The sequence below is a fragment of the Zootoca vivipara genome, chromosome 14 (genome assembly GCF_963506605.1).
Source record: "Zootoca vivipara chromosome 14, rZooViv1.1, whole genome shotgun sequence".
Classification (NCBI taxonomy): domain Eukaryota; kingdom Metazoa; phylum Chordata; class Lepidosauria; order Squamata; family Lacertidae; genus Zootoca; species Zootoca vivipara.
In genome coordinates, this window is record NC_083289.1 from 31,053,051 (window position 1) to 31,075,053 (window position 22,003).

General features: G+C 45.2%; 1 protein-coding gene across 4 annotated transcripts in view; it reads right to left on the minus strand.

Moving 5' to 3' along the window:
• Positions 1-22,003, minus strand: part of CHTF18 (chromosome transmission fidelity factor 18) — a 39,336-nt gene that overhangs the window by 6,881 nt on the left and 10,452 nt on the right. For all 4 annotated transcript variants that reach the window (XM_035131915.2, XM_035131917.2, XM_060282989.1 and 1 more), the window contains exons 13-20: positions 21,100-21,193; positions 20,321-20,419; positions 19,560-19,690; positions 17,979-18,141; positions 13,618-13,842; positions 11,620-11,769; positions 9,008-9,138; positions 556-700 (exon numbers count right to left, since the gene is read on the minus strand). In XM_035131915.2, coding sequence (XP_034987806.1) covers positions 556-700; positions 9,008-9,138; positions 11,620-11,769; positions 13,618-13,842; positions 17,979-18,141; positions 19,560-19,690; positions 20,321-20,419; positions 21,100-21,193 — 1,138 coding nt within the window. The remainder of the gene's footprint in view (positions 1-555; positions 701-9,007; positions 9,139-11,619; positions 11,770-13,617; positions 13,843-17,978; positions 18,142-19,559; positions 19,691-20,320; positions 20,420-21,099; positions 21,194-22,003) is intronic.

Sequence of the window (22,003 nt, forward strand, 5' to 3'; positions counted from 1 at the left end):
CAATGAACCGACGCCAATCCCTGCAGCTGCAGTTGAGTAGCACTTTTAAAAAAAAGTCAGACATTTGCTGAGCTTAGAAAACAGCAAGCTTTATCACCATGGTGGAGAAAAATGACTGCTAGCACATTTGCAAAGCTAACCAGGGCTTCACGAGGGCTCAGACACAATTGCTGGTGCTTTGCAAGGCCCCAGAAGTCATGCTGGAGGCCCTGAAGACTGGGTGCTGAACACCCACAATTTTTTGTGGGTGCCCGGACCCCCAGGGCCCCCTATAGTTGGCACCATCCACCACTGGCATGTGACCCACAGACAGTTGCCCACAAAGGGAAGTGGTCGTCATCAGGTTGAAAAGGGGTCCTATCCCCTTCTCTGGACCACTAATTTTCAGGGGTTTTTCTCCTTGGGGAACCTCTGGTGTAGAAGGCTTGTTTACCAACGAACCTTTGCAGGCTGCAAAGGATTCTGGGGCATGCACGAGATCTGTAGAGGGGCCTAAGCCAGGCTCACTTATTCTTTGATCCACTTGCTCTCCCCAAGAGCCGTCCAGCCACTTACCTGGCCAGAGTTCCGTGCATGAAGGAGGGCTTCCGTCCGCCTCATCTTCTCCAGCTCAATTTCTCTTGCGATAAGCTGCTTGGCTTGGTAAGTCAGCGGTTTCCGAACCGGGAGATCTGGGAACCTACACACTTCCTCCATGTTTCTAGGCATTGCAGTGGAATAGATCAGTGCAGAAGAATTATAGACAAGAAGAAAACCACACTAAAAAACAACAACTTATCTATCTCTGCTCATCCATCTGAGTGACCTTGGGAGCCACTGACTGCCTTTCAGCCTAACCTACTTCACAGGGTTGTAGCGATGATAAAATGAGGTGGGGGAGAACCATGAACACCACCTTCATAACGGCATTTCTTTAAAGTTGTACACCTGCCCACTCTTGCCCCCATTATTCTTAAAGGGGTAGACAACAACGATTAAAATAAAGTTATTAAACACACACACACAGAGAAGGTATATACTTGCAGCTAGCATTTTGGCAGGTTTGTTCAAATTAAGGTGTGAAATTCATATGTCCCAGTTCCCTAGCATTCAAAGTTCTCTTTCTTGTGTACTGCCTTCCTAACACAATTCTGAAACAGCTCCTTCCCAGAACCTATTACTACTTGCCAGCATCTTGTTGCAGGCACTTTCACCCACCAGAAGTCAGAATGTTTGTGAGCATTCCGTGGCTCAAAAGGAAAAAATAATAATGCCAATGGCATTTGTTCCCCACTTCTTAACTTGGTTTTGGTTTTTGGAATTGCAAGTTTGAAAGAAATCAAAATGTGCGCTGTATAAAGAACCGTTACAAAATTTCTCTCCAGAAGATGAAGACACCAGGTGTTAAGAGTAAGAAAGGAAAGGAAAAGGCTACTGCTAATCAAGGCACAGCTAAAGGAATTAACTGAGACAGACACTGACAAGGCAGCCTTGGCTGAACATTGCAAGGTTTATTGGTCTTCTAGAGTTTTCAAGCAGAGACTTGGGAGGAAATCATTTTTAATACAGCAAACAGAAAGAAAGAAGGCAGAGCTCCTGAAATGCAAGGGCTGTCACTACTGCATGTGCCAAGCAAGCAAGTGGATAGAGACAACCCTGACAACACACACAATTTCAACATTTGAGCCTTGGATGCAAAAAACAAAACACCTAGTGAGAAATTTGAGATTTCTAAAGTGTGGAATTTTAACTTCAGTTTTGAAGTGGAGGTGAAATGCGCCTCAAAATTACTCGCATGTGAATTTGGGTGGCAAATACTCTTGATACTATTTTCTGCAATGTAGAAAGCATTTAGCAAATCTTTGATATTCTCCATCAGCCTTAGACGCTGGAAGAATCTACACCACAGATCACTTTTTAACAGTGCCTGACTTATAATGAGTTGGTAGCTAACAACAAAATGGGCAGCGTACAGGCAAGAAGGATACCGGCATGTATTTGACAGTTTCCAACAACAGTCTAACTAAATTGTATAGCAAAAATCATACCAACTTAATCCAGCCAACTATTTGGAATTTTGATTCTCGAACTCAGATGTCAAAATTTTGCTGTGATTTGAAACCGAGCCTTTCATTACATGAAATGCAACCAAATATGCTTGGTGGTCTTCCCTTATTATTGGAGTCTGGTTAACGGCAGAATGACTCCTAAACCGCCTGCTATCAAATACTAGAAGTACCAGCATGTCAGAGTCAAATGCTGTCAAGAATCGGATCCAATATCATGTCAGGTACTCAGTACTCAGCCACGGATCAGAGAATGTGAAATACCCACGTCAAATATATGATGAATAACATTGCATTAATAATAATACCACTACATCTGCTGCATGTAATTATTATCGCATTCCTCAGAACATTTACTCTCTACTGCTGAAAGTCTGCCTCTTTTTCTACTGACCCTCTCAGTTAAGGGGGCTCTCTTGGTAGTTCCTTGGTCCTCAGAAGTTTAGGGTGCGGTTGGCGATGATGGGCTTGAAGAGGGCCTTCTTTGTGGTGGCCCCTAAGTTGTAGCACTCCCTCCCCACAGCGGTGCATCTGGCACCTTCATTATACAGCTTTTGGGAAATGCTGAAGGACCCCCCCCTTCACCTGGCTTTTGACACTTGAGATGTATAGTTCAAAATATGGGCACTGTGAAATATTAGAAGCTGGCTTTCCAGAGCCTTCCTCATACTGGTGTCCTCCAGCTACAATTCCCATCAGTCCCGGACCACAACTCCTAGCCAAACACATCCCTTTACTTTGAGCTGAAATGTATATTTTTAGAGCCCACCTTGTTTCTGTGATTCCAGGTTGCTTAAGACTGCTTTTAACATTATGTTTTAATTGTTATAATTCACCCTGGGACTTTAGGGTGAAGGGAAAGTAAATTATAAAAATAACCATAATAATCCCCAGACAGAGTAACCAAAGGTCAGGGATTATGTGAGTTACAGTCTAGCATCATCTGGAATAAATCTGGAAAGAGGACCCGTCCGGCCTTCACTCCTCTTGTGGGGGCCAATGCATTGAATAGTTCAATCCTAACCGTTAACTTAGGACACCATGGTAAGACCAATTGTCTAGAGGCAAGTATTCCCACAACACACAAAGGTAACTTTTGCAGACACGTTTTGCCTGCTTTGCAGATTATCTTTCCATCCCAAGGAATAAAACTTTGCTTTTTAATTTACTGTATTTACTCGAATCTAATGCTTACCTTTTTTTGGCCCAATTATGTTGCAAAAACGTAAGGTGTGCATTAGATTCGATGACACATTTACATTCGCCACCAATTACTTTTTTGGTTCCAAGGTTCTGAAAATTGAGGTGTGCATTAGATTTGATGGCGCCTCAAGACTAGGGTAAATATGGTAATATAAAATAAAGCAAGCAAAGCTAGATTCTTAGATCTTGAGACTAATCCACGTTAAAGAGGAAGAAATGGTAACAAGCAGCAACCTATCTACTATGCTGCATGTGCCAGATATTAACCAAATCTAATTATCTCTTTGAGAAAGAAACACTGAATCGTCAACTGCTTCATTTCGACACCTGCTGCAGACAGGCAGAGCTCCAGTTTTAAAAAGAATCAGGAGGCTTAGCATACTAGCAAACTCAGAGGAGTGTTGGAAGGGAGCAAAAGAACTAGCACTTTCACCCAAGTAATTCACAAAAATTGTGTCACAAGAAATAATTAAAATAGGGCCCCCCTATGAATCCGAAGGACCCCTTTGCACTAGAGGCTACCTGCAGTGTCTCTGAATGAGTTGCTGCTCTGTCTCGGCTCCTTCAAATTGAGCCATCAATTTCCACCGAGGGTGGGAAATTCTGTCCCACATCGTGCAATCTTATCACTCTATCAGCTCCATCGTGGCGGAATTACCCACCCTTCGAGGAGTCTGCCTGGTGCCCCTCTGCATGAGTCAGCGCTTTGGGCTTGCCTCCTTCCAAACGAAGAATCTTCCCTGATTGGTGACTCATGCAGAAACACACAGGGTGGGATCCTCTGAAGGCAGCTGATTTGCTTTTGCTTTCCCCCAAAAGAACCATCCTTTCAGGTCTAAAGAGCATGGTACGCGCCCTCAAAGTTTAACCCAGGAAAAAGAAATGGTACTTTTAAAGCTCTTTTAGGAAACACTGTCATAACCACAGCAAAGCTGACAAGTTTGTGCAAAAAAATCCAGCAAATCTAAACCACAGCTATGCATTAATTAGACAAACCCTCTTGCGGCCAAATGATACACAACATATTTTGCCATTTTTAGTCAGAAAACTTTGTTACAAAAAGCCAAGGACCAGTATCTTTTCAACTGCTGTTGTCTGCCTCTGAAGAGCCAAGGTTTTCCACACACGGGTCTTCAGCCTTTCTCGGTGATGCCAGCCACCCAGGTTGCACCAATCCCCTCAACTCTTCCCGCAACGAAATGTCTTGGCGAGTTCTTCCTTCCACGAAATGCCCAAACAGAGCACCTCCTCCCTGCTTCTGCTGGCGAGACTCAGCTTTTCCTCCACGATACCCTGCAAAGTAAGACGACGGAGCAGCGAGGCTCAGAGACCTGGCTCCTGGGTCAGCCAATCGGAAGAAGAAACCCGCCGGTCTCCTCTGGCGTGACACCCCAAAATGCAGCTGCTCCGAGGAAGAACGGCTCTCTTGCAGACGTTTCTTTCTATCCGAAACCGGAGTGGAAGTTTTGCCTGCTGAGCTCAGGTCTGTGCCTGCCGCTCTTTGGCCTCAAACAGAGCTACGGGTCGGCCCACCGGTGGGCTTTGGCGCCTTCTGGACCTGCGTGTGGAGGGGCGACCCTTAGAAGGACCTCACTGCTTGACAAAGCCCACCCCGTTGTAAGTGTACTTGTCGCTTAAATTCCTCACTGCCTCTTCCACCGACGACGACTGCTGGAGGCTGGCTGGCAGGTAAATGAACAGATAGATTAGGCCGAGGAGGAGTAGGGCGATCACCAGCGGCACCCCCCAGTCAGTCACAAACAGAGTCTCCTGGCAGCGGGCTTGAAACATAGGAGCGGAGGGCGCACTGGCATCCTAGCGGCCCGACGAGGAGGGGAGAACCGGAGGCATCTTCAGCTTCTTCGCGCCTCTCCGTCAAAAGCCAAAAGGCAGCTGTTTTCTCTTCCTCTAATCCGATTAGAGCCAAACAATCTTGGCTAGGCTGGTTTTGAGCCCAGCAGCGGGGAGAGATTCCAATGATGAGAATATGAATAGAAGGCAGGAGAAGGCAGCAAATCAGAAGTCTGCCCTGATGATCCCCTCAGCAGGGGGGCTGACGGCAAGGGTGGGAGGAGGGCAGAAATATATCCATGCCTTGAAAGGGTGGGGAGCTCTGAAAACTTAGTATGTTCCTGGAAAGAGGGCAGCTCAGTGATATCTGATAGAGATCAGGGTGCAGAAACCCAAACTAAGAGAGCTGATATGATACAGGAAAGAAGAAAATGCAAATTTCTCCCATCCCCTGAACACGCAGACATGAGTGCAAACCACTAAGCCCTTTGAATGAATGCAAGGGATTTGGAGTGGAAAAAACATCCCCAGCTGTATTAACCTTGAACCTGATTTTGCAGAATGGAGGGATATTGTTTCTTACTTATAGTGACGGGCGAATCAAGGGCAAAATTTCTCATTAACAATTTGAGTGAAAGGGGCACCCAAGGCAAGTCTTGTGTTAGGACTGGTGGCTTAGAAGAAAACAAAACTAAACTTGGCTCAATGGGAAATCCAGCTTGAGTTTTGACATGATGATTGCGGAAAACCCCCACTCTAACCTGGGGTGAGTTAGGAGTTGCCTCTAGGTGATTAGGTCTTTGGATATCAGAAGGCAATTGACCCTCCTACCCTGGCTATTTACTACAGGGCTGCAGAGAACCAGTAGCCTTTCAGATGTTGTTGAACTATGACTCCCATTAGTCCATGTCCAGGTATGCTGGGAGTTGTAGTTTAGCAACATCTGGAGGGCCAAAGGTTCCCTACACCAGCCTTAAGACACGCAGGAAGCAGCCTTATATCAAGTCGGACCATTGATCCATCTACCTCAGTACTGTCTGCACCGAATGGCAGGAGCTCTTTGTGGTGGCAGGCAGGGAGTCTTTTCCTCAGTCCTGTCTGGAGATGCCATCTGGGGGATTGAGCCTGGGACCTCCTCCAGGCAAAGAGAGATGCTCAACTATGGCCCTTCTCACACTGTTGAGTATGGGAAGGCTGAACCATCTAGACCAGGCATGTCCAGATCATGATCTACTGGTAGATCACTGGACATCTGTGGTAGATCACTGGCTCTCCCCAAAGAAGCTCAGCAACTTTGGCTCCCCTAAAAAAGCTCTACATCTTTGCCCTGAAGCCCCCAAAACAGGGCTTTCCTTCCTAAAAAAAAAGCTCAACAACCTCGAACTGAACCCCCCAAAAGGGGGTAGATCACTGCCAGTTTTTAACTCTGTGAATAGATCGCAGTCTCTTGGAAGTTGGCCACCCCGATCTAGACCATGGAGGGTGGGAAGTAATTAACAACACAATCCACTAAGTTTTTTTTTACCCTCGTCACTGTAACATCTAGGCCACGCACCCCCAAACTTCAGCCCTCCAGATGTTTTGGACTACAATTCCCATCTTCCCTTACCACTGGTCCTGCTAGCTAGGGATCATGGGAGTTGTAGGCCAAAACATCTGGAGGGCCGCAGTTTGGGGATGTCTGATCTAGGCCAACCTTGGTAAAATTTCTCATTTTTACCGACTTACCTAGCTTAACACATTTCTATTAACCATTTGGAAACTAACAGAAAAAAGTTAACTAACTCTGGTCAAGCTAATTGCTTCAAGAGTCGCCTAAAGGCGATTTCCCCCTTAACGTAGGCGACCAAGTCAATTTACAATCTTGATATGGGCCATCTCCCACATTATGGTTTTGCTACAAGAACTGAGATGCAGAAGTGTAGCACAACTTCAGAACGCTTCCTTAGACTACCCATGAATTCCACAAAACTCAACACACCCATGCATGCGTTCACTAACAGGAAGGAAGAGAGAAGACAGATTGGGGGTGAAAGTCAAAGAGGATCAAACCTGATTAAGTGAGTGGAGAGGAAGTGGCGGGGGCTGGATCACAGGAAGGGAGAAGTGGTGTGTTTAAAGTCGACATACCCAGAAAACGAAGAGGATATTTTCACCATCTGCTCAGGGAGAGCTGGAAACAACACGCTTGCTCCCAGATAATTTAGGTAGAGAGATAGAGAGGAGAGTGCATGCGCTTAAGCAGAATCCTTGAGTCTCTCTTCTACCCTGGATTATCTAATGTCACACGTGATGGTGGCCAATGCCACCTCTGGGCTGGTGCCATATAGGTCTTTTCTGAAACTATCACCTGATAAATCAGTTTTAACTGGTTATTATTATTATTAACAAACACAATAAAAAAGGAGGAAGAAAGACACTGTAGTCAGAAACCCACAACAAGGGTTTGGGGTGGTAATTTCAGAGGCATTCAAGGTCAAAAAAGCAGAAGGCGATTAAACGCTGCTTCTCAGCAATTCTGTACAAAACCTGCTAATCTCTTAGAATCGGTAATGAGATTTCTGCTCAGAGGCAGAGGGTCCCTCGTGCCCAAGTGAAAATCCTAAGATAATATACAGAACGTGGAAGCACTGTGGATAAAAATATGACTCCCCAGGTACTGGATACAATTCTGAATCCAGAATTCAGATTCTTCGATTCCCAGCTTTTTCATAAGATGAAATGGTGGACCATGCCTGCCGAAACCTCAGCAGCCAGAGAGACCTGCCAATTTATTTTAAATTATTTATTTATCACATTTATACCCCACCTTTCCTCCAAGGGGCTCAAGGTGGCCTGCATACTTCTCCTGCTGCCCGTTTCATCCCCACAACGACCATGTGAGGAAGGTTAGGCTGAGAGTGAGTGACTGGCTCAGGGACACTGGCCCAATTGAGTGGGGATTTGAACCCTGGTCTCCTAGGTCCTGGTCTGTTTAGGGGTTGGGAATTAGCATGCTTCCCCCCTCCCATGAATAGCAAGGTTAGAATAAATTATGGAAAACTGCTCAGTCTCCCATGACTTCCACTCAAGTGTGTCCCAGGCAGCAAAATCTGGGCTGCAAAAATAGAGGACTACTCCGCTTCCGAGTTATATGCTGCTTCCAGAATGGAGTCGCAAGGAAGGATGAGTGGGCCATGCTCTGAATTGTGAATGTCAAGGAGGAGCTCATGGAGCTAGGTGCTCCTCATGTGATGGGCGTGAGGAGAACATCGAGTGACCGCGTGTGAAATGCAACAAGATCAAAGGGTGCATGGAGACCGAGCTTTCGTTTCTGTCTCAAACACAATGCTTTTCTAAAGGGGGATGGTTTGCAGAGTTTACACCAGGCGCCCCCAACCTTTCTGGGCCTAGGGGCCCATTTGGAAATAGAAGAAACTGCTGTGGGCACAAGATACCCATTTCACAGCGAAAAAGACTGAGAGTTGCAACCAAGAAGCAAGCCTTTCAACCCAAATGAGTAAAGTGGGGGAGGGGGGGAAATGGAACCCCCACCAAATGATAAAAAACCTGTCTGGAAAAAGAAGAAGGGCACAAAACCTTGGTAGATGCCAAGGTAGATGGTGGGCACTGTGGTACTGGGGAACCCAGGTTCATACCAACAGCTGCCACTCACAAGTGGCGGGAAACTGGACCCCGGGATATTTAAAGGGTTTACCCCACTTTGCAGTGGAGAGTGGTCCTGCAACAGGTAGTGACGGCTTTATAAATGGAGAAAAAAAATCCATGGAGGATAAGGCTATCAAAAGCTATGATGACAGTGTTCTGCTGGAGGCAGTAGACTGGGAATCACAGGCAGGGAGAATGCTGTTGCACTCATGTCCCACTAGGGGGCTCCTCATCAGAACAGGAAAACAGGGTGTTGGACCAGACAGGCCCCACCAGGCTCTCCCGATGCTCTTATACTCACAGGATGCTCTTATACTCACGGGTCAAGCATGAAGACATACTGCCCTTCGGGGGTCCGCTCCTGGTGGTAAGTAAGATTATACGCCAACATGGTGTTGATTAGCTCCCCCAGCTGCTGCTTCTCTTTCTGACTGTACAGCTGGGTGTTCACCTGGAAATTGCGAATGGAAGACAGTGAGTAGGAATCTCTCTTGCAACTTCATGCTACTAGACCTCAAGGCAACATCTTATGGCTGACTTGGGCTAACTGCATACGGTGATTTGCTAGAGCATGCCCCTCTCCTGCAGAGCACAGGGACTGGTGGGTTATATAAGGAGTAAGACACACTTTTGGGTGGCCCTTCCTTCACTGGATATGGCCAGAGAGTTAAGAGAGGACCCACACAGTGGGCAAATCTATAGCCTGGGGACAGCTTCGTTGTATCTTGCTGCCAAGGACAGGGTGGGGTGGGGGAAATGGCTGCCTGCCTGCCCGTTTGCTTTTCCCCTCTTCCCTCCATGCCTGTCTTTCCTTTCGTGTCGTGTCCTTTAGATTGCAAGCTTACAGGCACAGACTGCCCTGTTTTAGTTGGTTGTATGTAAGAAGCTCTGGGAGCCTTTTTGGCTGGAGAGTGGTATAAAAACCCTCTAAATAAATGTAGGCACCCACTGGGAAACCCACTTACTCCAGAGCAACTTTAACCGGCAAATCTGCACGACGTGTGGGGAACCTCTGGCCCGCCAGATGTTGCTGAACTACAACTCACATCAGAGCCAGCATGGCCAATGCGCTAGGGAGCTGTTCTTCCCTAAAATCTCCGTTTTGTTGTTGTTAAGAATTTTATCACATATGAATATAAGAAGAGCCTGCTGGATCAGGCCAATGGCCCATCAAGTCCTGTTCTCACAGTGGCCAAACAGATGCCCCAATGCGAAACCAGCAAGCAGGATTTGAGCCCTCTCCCCTCCTGTGGTCGCCAGCAACTGGTATTCAGAAGCAACTATGGAGGCAGACCATAGCCATTGTGTGTCTAAGAGCCACCCACAGCTTCCTCCTCCTTGAATTCCTCTAACCCTCTTTTAAAGCCATCCAAGTTGTAGGTCACCCCTGCCTCCTGCGGGAGTGAGTTCCATAGTTCTGTTCTGCCCATCAGATGCAGATGTGCCAGTAGAACGGCCACTCTGCTACCAGCCTCAGAGTGCTTCAAGCATTATGTGCAGCGTAAGCAACGAGGCAAAGGACTCAAGCAAGCTATGCCTCCTCCTCCTTTTTTTTGACCTTCAAAGATTCCCAACAGCCTGTTCATGTGCCGTGATTTTGAAGGGCAATGGGCACCAAGCAGACACATACACAAAAAGATTTTTGTGTGTGACACAAACAGGATGGTGGGGGAGAGAAGGACAAGACAGGACACCTGCTGTCATTTTATTTATTTTTTTGGGTACAGATCTCATCCACGGAATTAATTGTTTCCCTTCAGGTCTTTGCTTCCGCCAGCACTTGCGTAACTGTCCCCTTTAGCCTTGCAATGCAAGAAGGTCCCCTGAGGTAAAGCTCAGGCCAGAGGACCGGGACGGGACGGGATGGCCTTGGCAGCCCACTTGGGCAGGGAGGGCGTCCTTTGCTCACTGTTTCAGGAATGGGCAGGCAATCCTCACGTGGCAAACCAAAGCAGCTGGCAAGGGACACAGGTGTTTCAAAGGGTGACAAATGAAGCCTGTGGAATTGGGAGACCCACCAAACTAACATCAACTGCCATGCCCAGGAACGCAGCCTTCACCAACCCAGTGTCCCCCAGATGTTTTGAACTACAACTCCCATCAGTCCCAGCGAGCATGGCCACAGTCAAAATGGCTGTGCTGACTAGAGCTGATGGGAGTTGTAGTCCAAAATTCCCAGTTTTCATATTCACAGGGAATGTTTGAGGCCTAAGGCCTAAGTTCCACTGAAGGCAGTTCCGCCGCCTTCAACAGCTCGGGGTAGAGATGGCCAGTGAGAGGGTGTAATCTGTGACAGTCACCAAGTTGTGGAACTTCCTCCCCACAGAGGTGCACCTGGGAACTTCATTATACAGTTTCTGGTGGTATGGTGAAGATGTGCCTGCTTACCCTGGCCTTTGACACATGAAATTTATAGTTTTATGACCCAGACCACTTCTGTGAATGTAATTTGTTTTAAACTGTGGTTAATATTGTATTTTAAATGACTGTGACCGGCCCTGGAACCTCAGGGTAAGGGGTGGGCAATAAATCACACATATATGATGATGAAAATAAAATTCTCCTAACAGAAGGTTACAGGTAGGTAGCTGTGTTGTACCATGGAGCCACCTGGAATGAACAGAGACATAGGATTCTTATCTCATTATACATGATCAAGCTTTCCTTAGCACCTCAGCCCTTGCTTTCCCCCCGCAAGACCAATTGCAGTCATTAACAGTCATCAACAGGTTTACCACTCCTATCAGCCCATCACCCATTCCCATCACCCCCACCCTCTGAATATACATAAGGGTCTGGTTACTTCTGTTTCAGTGTATCTGATGAAGTGTGCATGCACATGAAAGCTCATACCAAAATAAAAACTTAGTTGGTCTTTAAGGTGCTACTGAAGGGATTTTTTTATTTTGTCCTAACAGAAGGGTTTCCTTACCGGTCTCAGTTTCGGTGAGATAATCTCCAAGAGGAGGCAAAGGGCCTCAAGGACGAGAGATTGAGGTCCGGCACGGCTGCGGGAGGTTGGCGTGATCCCAGATATCATGGAAGCAAGGAGGTTCTGCATCTGAGTGAGCTTCACCAGGGACTTGAGAAAAACAAAACAAGGGGCACTAGTGAGCTGTCAGTCTCCAAGTTATGTTTTATCATCATGACGTGGAATGTTGACAGACAGGGCAACTTCCGCAAGATGTGAAAGGTCAGCCTAGAGAAGAACTTATGCAGGTATAAAGGAAACTGCTTTGTACCTGGACAGTTATTTGTCCACGGAGATGCTGGGACTTGAACCTGGGAACTTCTTCATGCAAAACAAGGTGCTGTGCCACTGAGCGATGACAATAGTCGGTACACCAGCTTTGGAAACTGGTAAGCTCCAGGATCAAGGAGAAAACTGAACAAGCCTGGACTCGGGATTAACTAGGAATGGCCCTTGCTGCCTCAGGGTCAAAGCAAATACAGTACAATACTGTACCTTGTTACGCAGATGCAACAGTTACAACATACAGAGCGCAACAGGCTGAGTGGCAATGTTTGTAACAATTTTTTTTTACTGTTTACTTCCTATCAAGTCCAGGACGTACACCACAAACAATCCTTAAGCAAGGTATATAACCTATTTAATTAAATCCAATGCAGATATATTTCTTCCTTTCTTCATACAGTGGAGCCTCGACTTACATCTGCCTCTTCTCGCGGAAGTTCCAAGTTGTGACTGCGGCAAACCGGAAGTAAACACCGGGTTTGCTGCGATTTCTGCATGCGCGGAAGCGGCTTCTGCGTCTGCGTGTGCGCACAAGCGGCTGACGCCGTCTACGCATGCGCAGAAGTGCGCTGCCAAATGCGCACGTGCACAATGGGGCCTCTACTAGCATCCGGTTTCGCCCAGCGGATTATGATCGTAAGTAGAGGTTGTACTGTACATTCTTGTTTAAGTTTATATGTTACAGTCCTTGAACGTGGTTAAGGAAAAGTTCCAGGAATGTCGCGGACAATACAGGTTGGCTAGCATAGGTAGCAGACACAGGCTGGCTGGCACTGGGTAGAGTAGAGGGTAGAACAAGGATATTTCCTTGTTTCGCCCTGAAGGGCTTCCTCAGCTATTAATGGTTCATCAAAGTGTGTAACAGATTATGTAAGCAATGATTCCTGGCCGATTCTCAATACTGTAGTACAGGCATCCCCAAACTGTGGCCTTCCACATGTTTTGGCCTACAACTCCCATGATCCCTAGCTACGAGGACCAGTGGTCAGGGATGATGGGAATTGTAGTCCAAAACATCTGAGGGCCGAAGTTTGGGGATGCCTGCTGTAGTACCTCAGAGCATAAAGAAATATAACTACAGTGGTACCTCGCAAGACGAATGCCCTGCAAGACGAATTTTTCGCAAGATGAATGCGTCTTGCGATCTGATGGTGACTCGCGAGACAAATTCGTTTTGCGGAAAAATTCGTCTTGCGAATCGCGGTTTCCCATAGAAATGCACTGAAATTTAATTAATGCGTTCCTATGGGCAAAAAAAGAAATGTCAATGCATTCCTATGGGAAACCACGATTCGCAAGACGAATTTTTCGCAAAACGAATTGACTCGCGGAACGAATTAAATTCGTCTTGCGAGGCACCACTGTAGTGCAGAGCAGTCTCACATTGCTGGATGAACTCAAAGTCAGGTTTTAGTTTCTGCCAATCTCTTCAATGCATGAATCTGGGCAATGCTAGGGTTAAAGGGACTGCAGGTGAACTGCATGGTTAAGCGTAAATTCCAACAAGCTCCACGCACCCTGCCTCATCCTTTTCATCCCAATTGGGGCCCCCTGAGAGTTCCAGCTCCGTGATCTCTCACCCTCCCCACGGGATCTGCCCACCCCTTCCAAGACACCACTGCTTGGCTTGTGATGCCTGGCTCTGCCCCCGACCACTCCTCTCTCAATACATGCCTCGTGCTGGCTGTTGGGGTAGGCCAGGCGGGGAACGCTGGAAGCGGCAAAGAGCAAGTGGAAAGCGACGGGGAGGAAGGGCAAGTAGCGCATGAGCTGGAAGTTCTGCCTGTGCAGGACTGCCTTGTTCACCAGGTCGGAGAAGCCCAGCCACTCCAAGGCCAGGCAGAGTGAGTCAAAGGCGGAGTCCTTTATCTTCATGTTCAGAAAGTTGTCGTACAAGCCCTGCCAAGGAAAGCAGAAACAAGCCACAGTCACAACCATTAACCATAATGCGCTTGTCATGGCTCACCCCAAAGAATTCTGGGACATGTAGCTTGTTAAGCATTCTGAGATTTGTTAGGAGACACCCTATCCCCCCCCCCCCATGGAGATGCAGGTGAAACTCGGAAAATTAGAATATCGTTGAAAAGTGCATTTATTTCAGTAATGCAACTTATTATTATTATTTTCCTTTTAATTTTTCCAAATGCTTTCTTTTGGAAAGTCCACAGTAATAAAACAAATAGTTGCAATAATACAAAAATAAACATCGCTATTACATTTCATTAATTAGATTCCATTTATAATTGACTTGCCTAATGACAAATAATTACAATTACAACAAATAAAGGCTTGACATATCTTGCTTGGCATCTATCCCATACATTGGTTTCACCTTTTAAGTTGCATTAATGAAATAAATGCACTTTTCGACAATATTCTAATTTCTCGAGTTTCACCTGTACAATTCCCTGAGTTCCCTGTGAGAAGGACTGGCCATTAAGCCACTCTTGGAATTGTAGTTAAATTCCTAACAACGCTCAGAGCCTTCAACAAAATACAGCTTCCAAGATATTGCTCCATGCTACCCCAATTTCTCGTAACATTATACAGGAGGCAGCAACGAAAACCATCTCAAGGAAAAGGAAATGCAAGAAAGCAAAATGGCTGTCCAACGAGGCCTTACAAATAGCGGAGGAGAGGAGGCAAGCAAAATGCAAGGGAGATAGGGAAAGATACAGGAAACTGAATGCAGATTTCCAAAAAACAGCAAGGAGAGACAAGAGGGTCTTCTTAAATGAGCAATGCAAAGAAATAGAGGAAAACAATAGAATGGGGAAAACCAGAGATCTGTACAAGAAAATTGGAGATATGAAAGGAACATTTCGTACAAAGATTACCATAATCAAGGACAAAAGTGGTAAGGACCTAACAGAAGCAGAAGACATCAAGAAGAGGTGGCAAGAATACACAGAGGAATTATACCAGAAAGATATGGAGGTCTCGTACACCCCAGGTAGTGTGGTTGCTGACCTTGAGCCAGACATCTTGGAGAGTGAAGTCAAATGGGCCTTAGAAAGCACTGCTAATAACAAGGCCAGTGGAAGTGATGATATTCCAGCTGAACTATTTAAAATTTTAAAAGATGATGCTGTTAAGGTGGTACACCCAATATGCCAGCAAGTTTGGAAAACTCAGCAATGGCCAGAGGATTGGAGAAGATCAGTCTACATCCCAATTCCAAAGAAGGGCAGTGCCAAAGAATGCTCCAACTACTGCACAATTGCGCTCATTTCACACGCTAGCAAGGTTATGCTTAAAATTCTACAAGGCAGGCTTAGGCAGTATGTGGACCGAGAACTCCCAGAAGTGCAAGCTGGATTTCGAAAGGGCAGAGGAACCAGAGACCAAATAGCAAACATGCGCTGGATTATGGAGAAAGCTAGAGAGTTCCAGAAAAACGTCTACTTCTGCTTCATTGACTATGCAAAAGCCTTTGACTGTGTCGACCACAGCAAACTATGGAAAGTTCTTAAAGAAATGGGAGTGCCTGATCACCTCATCTGTCTCCTGAGAAATCTCTATGTGGGACAAGAAGCTACAGTTAGAACTGGATATGGAACAACTGATTGGTTCAAAATTGGGAAAGGAGTACGACAAGGTTGTATATTGTCTCCCTGCTTATTTAACTTATATGCAGAATTCATCATGCGAAAGGCTGGACTAGATGAATCCCAAGACGGAATTAAGATTGCCGGAAGAAATATCAACAACCTCAGATATGCAGATGACACAACCTTGATGGCAGAAAGCGAGGAGGAATTAAAGAACCTTTTAATGAGGGTGAAAGAGGAGAGCGCAAAATATGGTCTGAAGCTCAACATCAAAAAAACCAAGATCATGGCCACTGGTCCCATCACCTCCTGGCAAATAGAAGGGGAAGAAATGGAGGCAGTGAGAGGTTTTACTTTCTTGGGCTCCTTGATCACTGCAGATGGTGACAGCAGTCACGAAATTAAAAGACGCCTGCTTCTTGGGAGAAAAGCAATGACAAACCTAGACAGCATCTTAAAAAGCAGAGACATCACCTTGCCGACAAAGGTCCGTATAGTTAAAGCTATGGTTTTCCCAGTAGTGATGTATGGAAGTGAGAGCTGGACCATAAAGAAGGCTGATCGCCGAAGAATTGATGCTTTTGAATTATGGTGCTGGAGGAGACTCTTGAGAGTCCCATGGACTGCTAGAAGATCAAACCTATCCATTCTTAAGGAAATCAGCCCTGAGTGCTCCCTGGAAGGACAGATCGTGAAGCTGAGGCGCCAATACTTTGGCCACCTCATGAGAAGAGAAGAATCCTTGGAAAAGACCCTGATGTTGGGAAAGATTGAGGGCACTAGGAGAAGGGGACGACAGAGGACAAGATGGTTGGACAGTGTTCTCGAAGCTACGAACATGAGTTTGACCAAACTGCGGGAGGCAGTGCAAGACAGGAGTGCCTGGCGTGCTATGGTCCATGGGGTCACGAAGAGTCGGACACGACTAAACGACTAAACAACAACAACACCCCAATTTCTGAGTGGTGCAAAGTTACAGGGTTCATGTTTCCTTTGGAAATGAGGCACAACAGAAACTGTGGCATCTTCATGATATATTATTTATTTACACGTATAGCATAAAGAAGGCTGATCGCCGAAGAATTGATGCTTTTGAATTATGGTGCTGGAGGAGACTCTTGAGAGTCCCATGGACTGCAAGAAGATCAAACTTATCCATTCTGAAGGAAATCAGCTCTGAGTGCTCACTGGAAGGACTGATCCTGAAGCTGAGGCTCCAAAACTTTGGCCACCTCATGAGAAGAGAAGACTCCCTGGAAAAGACCCTGATGTTGGGAAAGATGGAGGGCACTAGGAGAAGGGGATGACAGAGGACGAGATGGCTGGACAGTGTTCTCAAAGCTACGAACATGAGTTTGTCCAAACTGCGGGAGGCAGTGGAAGACAGGAGTGCCTGGCGTGCTATGGTCCATGGGGTCACGAAGAGTCGGACATGACTAAACGACTAAACAACAATATACCATCTTAGCCTACGATGGAGGGGCTTAAAGCATTGACAGTCCAAGAGGTTCTGCCTTCTCCCCTAGCCACAGCAGCCTTTTGTATTCTAACTAACTCCGATCTGAAGAAGTTACTGCTCTCCCTGGTGATATTTCTAATGGCTCATCACTTTCCTTTTAAAATAAAAAAATTCCTTCAGTAGCACCTTAAAGACCAACTAAGTTTTTATTTTGGTATGAGCTTTCGTGTGCATGCACACTTCTTCAGATACTTTCCTTTTGTTCTCCTTAATGGCCCATTCCAGATGATCACTTGAACATGGGAAGTCAATCTGGCTTTACTTTAAGATGCTAAATCCAATGCCTGTCACCCACGAATTAGAAGGAGTGTCCATGAATTAGAAGCAGGGAGTCCAGGCACCCCACAAACTCACAACAATACTTGGGGGTGGGTGGGAGCCCATGTCTGCATAAAGCAGTACCATACTGCTTTGAATGTATGGTGTGAATGTGGCCAAGGTGTCAGCCAGTAATCTTTTGTTGAACTGCAATTCCCAGATGCAACACTGAATGGCATTCACAGAGGCTACCCTACAGCTCTGGGCTTTTCATCTGTATGAGATACACCAAATTCAGAGCCTGACCAACTTTCAGAATCACAGCTTTTAACCGAATAAGCTTTTGAAAGATGGTGGAATGCTGAAATCCACATGCAGTGTTTTTCTAAGTTTTAGATTTCATTCTGAATGTCTTCAAGACATTATAATTTTGCATGCCTCTGTATCTGAAGAAGTGTGCATGCACACGAAAGCTCATATCAAGAACAAACTTAGTTGGTCTCTAAGGTGCTACTGGACAATTATATATACAGTATATATATATAGAGAGAGAGAGAGCGCGAGAGAGAGATTTCTGTTTTTTAAGTATTTTAACTTGCCCCAAGCTCTTGGTAATATATATTTGGGGGTGGGAAGGACACAGGGAGATAAGGATCTGAATTTTGCTTTCTCACACCAAAGCGAAAAATGAAACACAAACTACATACCTGGGTAAGCTTTTCATGTTCTCCTGAGGACATGCTTAGATGCAGGATGTGGTGAAACCTTTGGGCATTTGGATTAAGAGAAGCTCTAGCTGAGGTCACATGGAACGGGTTGTCATTAGCAAGGAGGTGGGCCGGAATTGAATGGTCCAAACCTATTCTCTGCCTTGGAACAGAAGCAGAAGGGTTAAGAAGGTCATGCAGTTTAAAGCTTCCCCATGGTGGTGGGGAGGGAAAGGCAGGGGGGAAATCAAGCAACAGTGAACTTTTGTCAAAATGTGGAGACGCGATTTCATTATGTAATTTTGTTTTTTTAAAAATAATTTTTGCTATATTTTCATAATTTTTACTCACCATTTAAAAAAGAATCAATGCTGTATAGCATACTACTTTACGTAAACCATTTAAAATTCTAAACAGTATTTAAGCACTGCCAAATAAATAATTTTAAAATTTATCTCACACTGTTCTACCAAATACAGGTCCTCCATGCACTAACATCAGGGGGGGAAAGAAAGAATCTGCAGCTTTTAATGGTCTAAATAACATAATGAAAAAAAAAATCAAATTAAAGTGTCATGTCTGGAAATATTAGTTCAGCTTGCTAAACTCCTTGCAGTCTTAAAACCTGGTGCAATTTTGCACTTCTATTAAAAAATATACCCCAAAATGCATCTTGGAAGGGACAAATTGGCATGGATAAAGTGGCCAGATAAGTTCCCCCCGCTCTTGTAACACTAGAACTGGTGGGCAGCCAATGAAGCTGAATGTTTGTGGAGATTCAGGATGGATAAAAGGAAGTCCATCTTCACACACCGCCTAGTTAAACTGTAGAACTCCCTTCCGCAGGAAGCTGTGATTGTTAGGATCTCCTACTCTCGAGTAGGACCCTGGTAGAGACACATGCCTGACTGGCATGTTCTCTCCCTCCTGGTCGATCGTTTGGGATCTTCAAAAGCTTTCTTCAGCCCAAACATCACAGCGACTGATGCCAAGAAACATCAGCACACTTACTGATCCGCAGAGTTTGCGCAGTTGCGTAACAGACCTCAGCAACTCAACATATGGCTAATCTATTTTATTTACATCTAAACACACACATCAGACAGCAAAGAGAGAGAACAAAGGACAATAGTCCCACTACAGGAAACACAGTAACAGAAACATCCTGTCTTCGTCATTTCCCACTGTGGAATGAAAACATACACCATCATGTGATAGACAACAATCCCATGACAGCAGACACGGGGGATGAATCTCCAACAGAGATGGCTACCAACCTAGATCCCTTTAAAAGAGGCATAGACAAGTCCATGGAGAAGTCTATCAATGGCTACTAGCCAGGATGGCTATGCTCTGCCTCCACTACTGGAAGCAGTAATGCTTCTGAATACCAGTTGCTGGAAGCCACAAGAGGAGTGTGTGCTCTTTATAGTTCGGGTCCTGCTTGGTTTCCCCCAGTTATCTGTGTGGCCACTGTGAGGACAGGACGCTGGACTAGATGAGCCATTGGCCTGATCCAAAGGGCTCCTCTTAAGTTCTAAAGGACCTGCCGATTGAAACACGGAAGCTCCCCCTCCTCACCTCTGCACTTTCGGAAGCTGGAAGATCTCCTGCCAGATGGAGAACAGGCCTTTGTTCTGGTCTTTAGAGCCAACCTGCGTAGTCTGCACGGTCCTCGCGTTCAGTTCCTTCTTACCTCGACTATGCAGGAACTTAAAAAGATAACAAAGGGAGATTTGAATACATGGAATGGGGCCTGTCAATTTCGGACTCTCCCAGTTCCCCCTTTTACTAAGCGTAATTTCAGTTCTCCACATTTTCATATCAGTTTGCAACAAAGTGTTAATGTGGTGCAGTGGTTAATGTTGGAAGAGGACCTGGGAGAGACCAGGGTTCAAATCCCCATTTGGCCATAAAGCTCACCGGATGCTCGTGGGCCAGTCACAAGTAATTTTTACCATTTTATTTATTATATTTCTCTCTCTCTCATGAAAATTGGCATTTGGTGCAAAGTTCTCCTCATAAACCCATTCTTCTATGAAGCTTTGATAACTACACAAATTTTGTTTTGAAAGCAATTCCCCCCCTAACGATGCACATTACAATGTAATTTTCACCCAAATATGTGCTTTTATACACATTTCCCCCCTAATATATGTACTTCTGTGTCTTTGTTGTTGTTGTTAGAGAACTGCACCACAAAACTCAGGCAAGTGTGAATTTCAAAGAAGGGCTATGTTTTGGTTTGTGCATTGATTCTTGAGGTGGTTCCTCATTAAAATGCAAACAAAATAGAAATTCTCCTTCACCACTAGTTGATGAAGTGGGTTGTGTGAAGTTACCTGCAGGGTGTTAATACAAGAGCGAATGTCATTCTCTGCCTTTTCGCACAAGGCCAAGAGAGCCGCTGTGTCAGCCTTCATGCCTTGCTTAACGGTGATCTGAAATGCAAAAATATGTAAATTAGAGGCAGCTGCACATATGGCCCATGTGAACATTTAACTATTTTATATATATATTTACCGTATATTCCAGCGTATATGACGACTGGGCGTATAAGACGACCCCCCCCCAACTTTTCCAGTTAAAATATAGCGTTTGGGATATACTCTCCGTATAAGAAATATGACCCGGTGTATATGACGACCCCCGACTTTTGAAAAGATTTTCCTGGGTTAAAAAGTAGTCTTATACGCAGGAATATACAGTAACTAAATTTATTTATTTCATAAAATTTATATACCACTTGATTGTTGTTGTTGTTTTTAAAAAACAATCAAAGCAGTTTGCCGAAAAGATAAAACAATAAAATAGATTAAAAGTCGCATCAACTTTCCAAACATATACTGCTTAATCAACAAAAACCTAAGTGTAAACTGTGTAAAATAGTTATTAAAAATAATAAAATTGAATGGATAATAAAGAAACATAATGAAGAAGTGAGCTAGCTTTTGCCAAGCTCCCCTGGATTGCTTGCCCTGGCGGCCATGTTCCTCGCCACAGAAAGAGCCACCAGGCCAGGTGAGTTCTTTAAACGCTGACACAGGTACAAAGTTCATGCTGCTGGGAAGTGTAGCCCCAAGAAAACGCAAGAATAAATTATTTCGGATTTGGGTCTTACTTCGTGCAGCCTCTGGACCAGCCTGGATGGTGCCGTTGAGGGGAAGTTGAGAAGAAAGGCTTGTTGCCTCAGCAGACGCAGAGAAGGGACATACCTAGAAAAAGAGGCAGAGATGTATATTGGCAGGGAAATAATGGAAGGAGTCCTGAGTTAGAGGTTGAGTTGCAACAGCTATGGATGGGCCTAACACAGATACTTATGAGATCTGTTCATCACAGAGCATGCCGGGGCTTTAGGACATTGCTTTCGGAATGCAATCCGTTCATTTGCACCCTCATCTCTAATTTGTTTTTCAAAATAATTTTTCTTTGATTTTACAAGTGTGGAGTTATAACAATACAAAACTGCAATATCCATATTTAGAGATTTCTCTGAATCTCTAGACTTCCCACCTTCCCCTCCATGGGTCCTATTATAAACCTTTTCAACTGCGTATTATTTCATCACCCAAAATTTATGTCTCTCCATTTTGTCCATAATATCTTCCACGTTACAAGTGTTATTGTAATCCTGCAAATGTTCACATCAGCTTACAGTGGTCTCTCAAGGAAATTATAATTCCCCCCCATTCTTTATTGAAGTTTTGGTCTTCTTGGTTCCTGAGCTTTCCGGTCAGTTTTGCCATTTCGACATAGTCCAACAGCTTAGTTTGCCATTCTTCCTCATCTCTAATTTGTATGTAGTGCAAGTTTCTGGCTGTCAGTGTGGTGGACAAAAAGGTTCTGAGAGTAGAGTTGGTCAGGGCTGAGGGGAGAGGGAGTTTTTAGTCCAGAGAAAGAAGAATACAGAAATCAAAGGGTGGGTGGGAGTGACACAAAAGATACACATGTTCAGGGTTTGAAATCTAATAATGGGATTTTTCAGCTTTGAAAATTCAGGAGACGTTTCTCCCCAAGATCTGGCA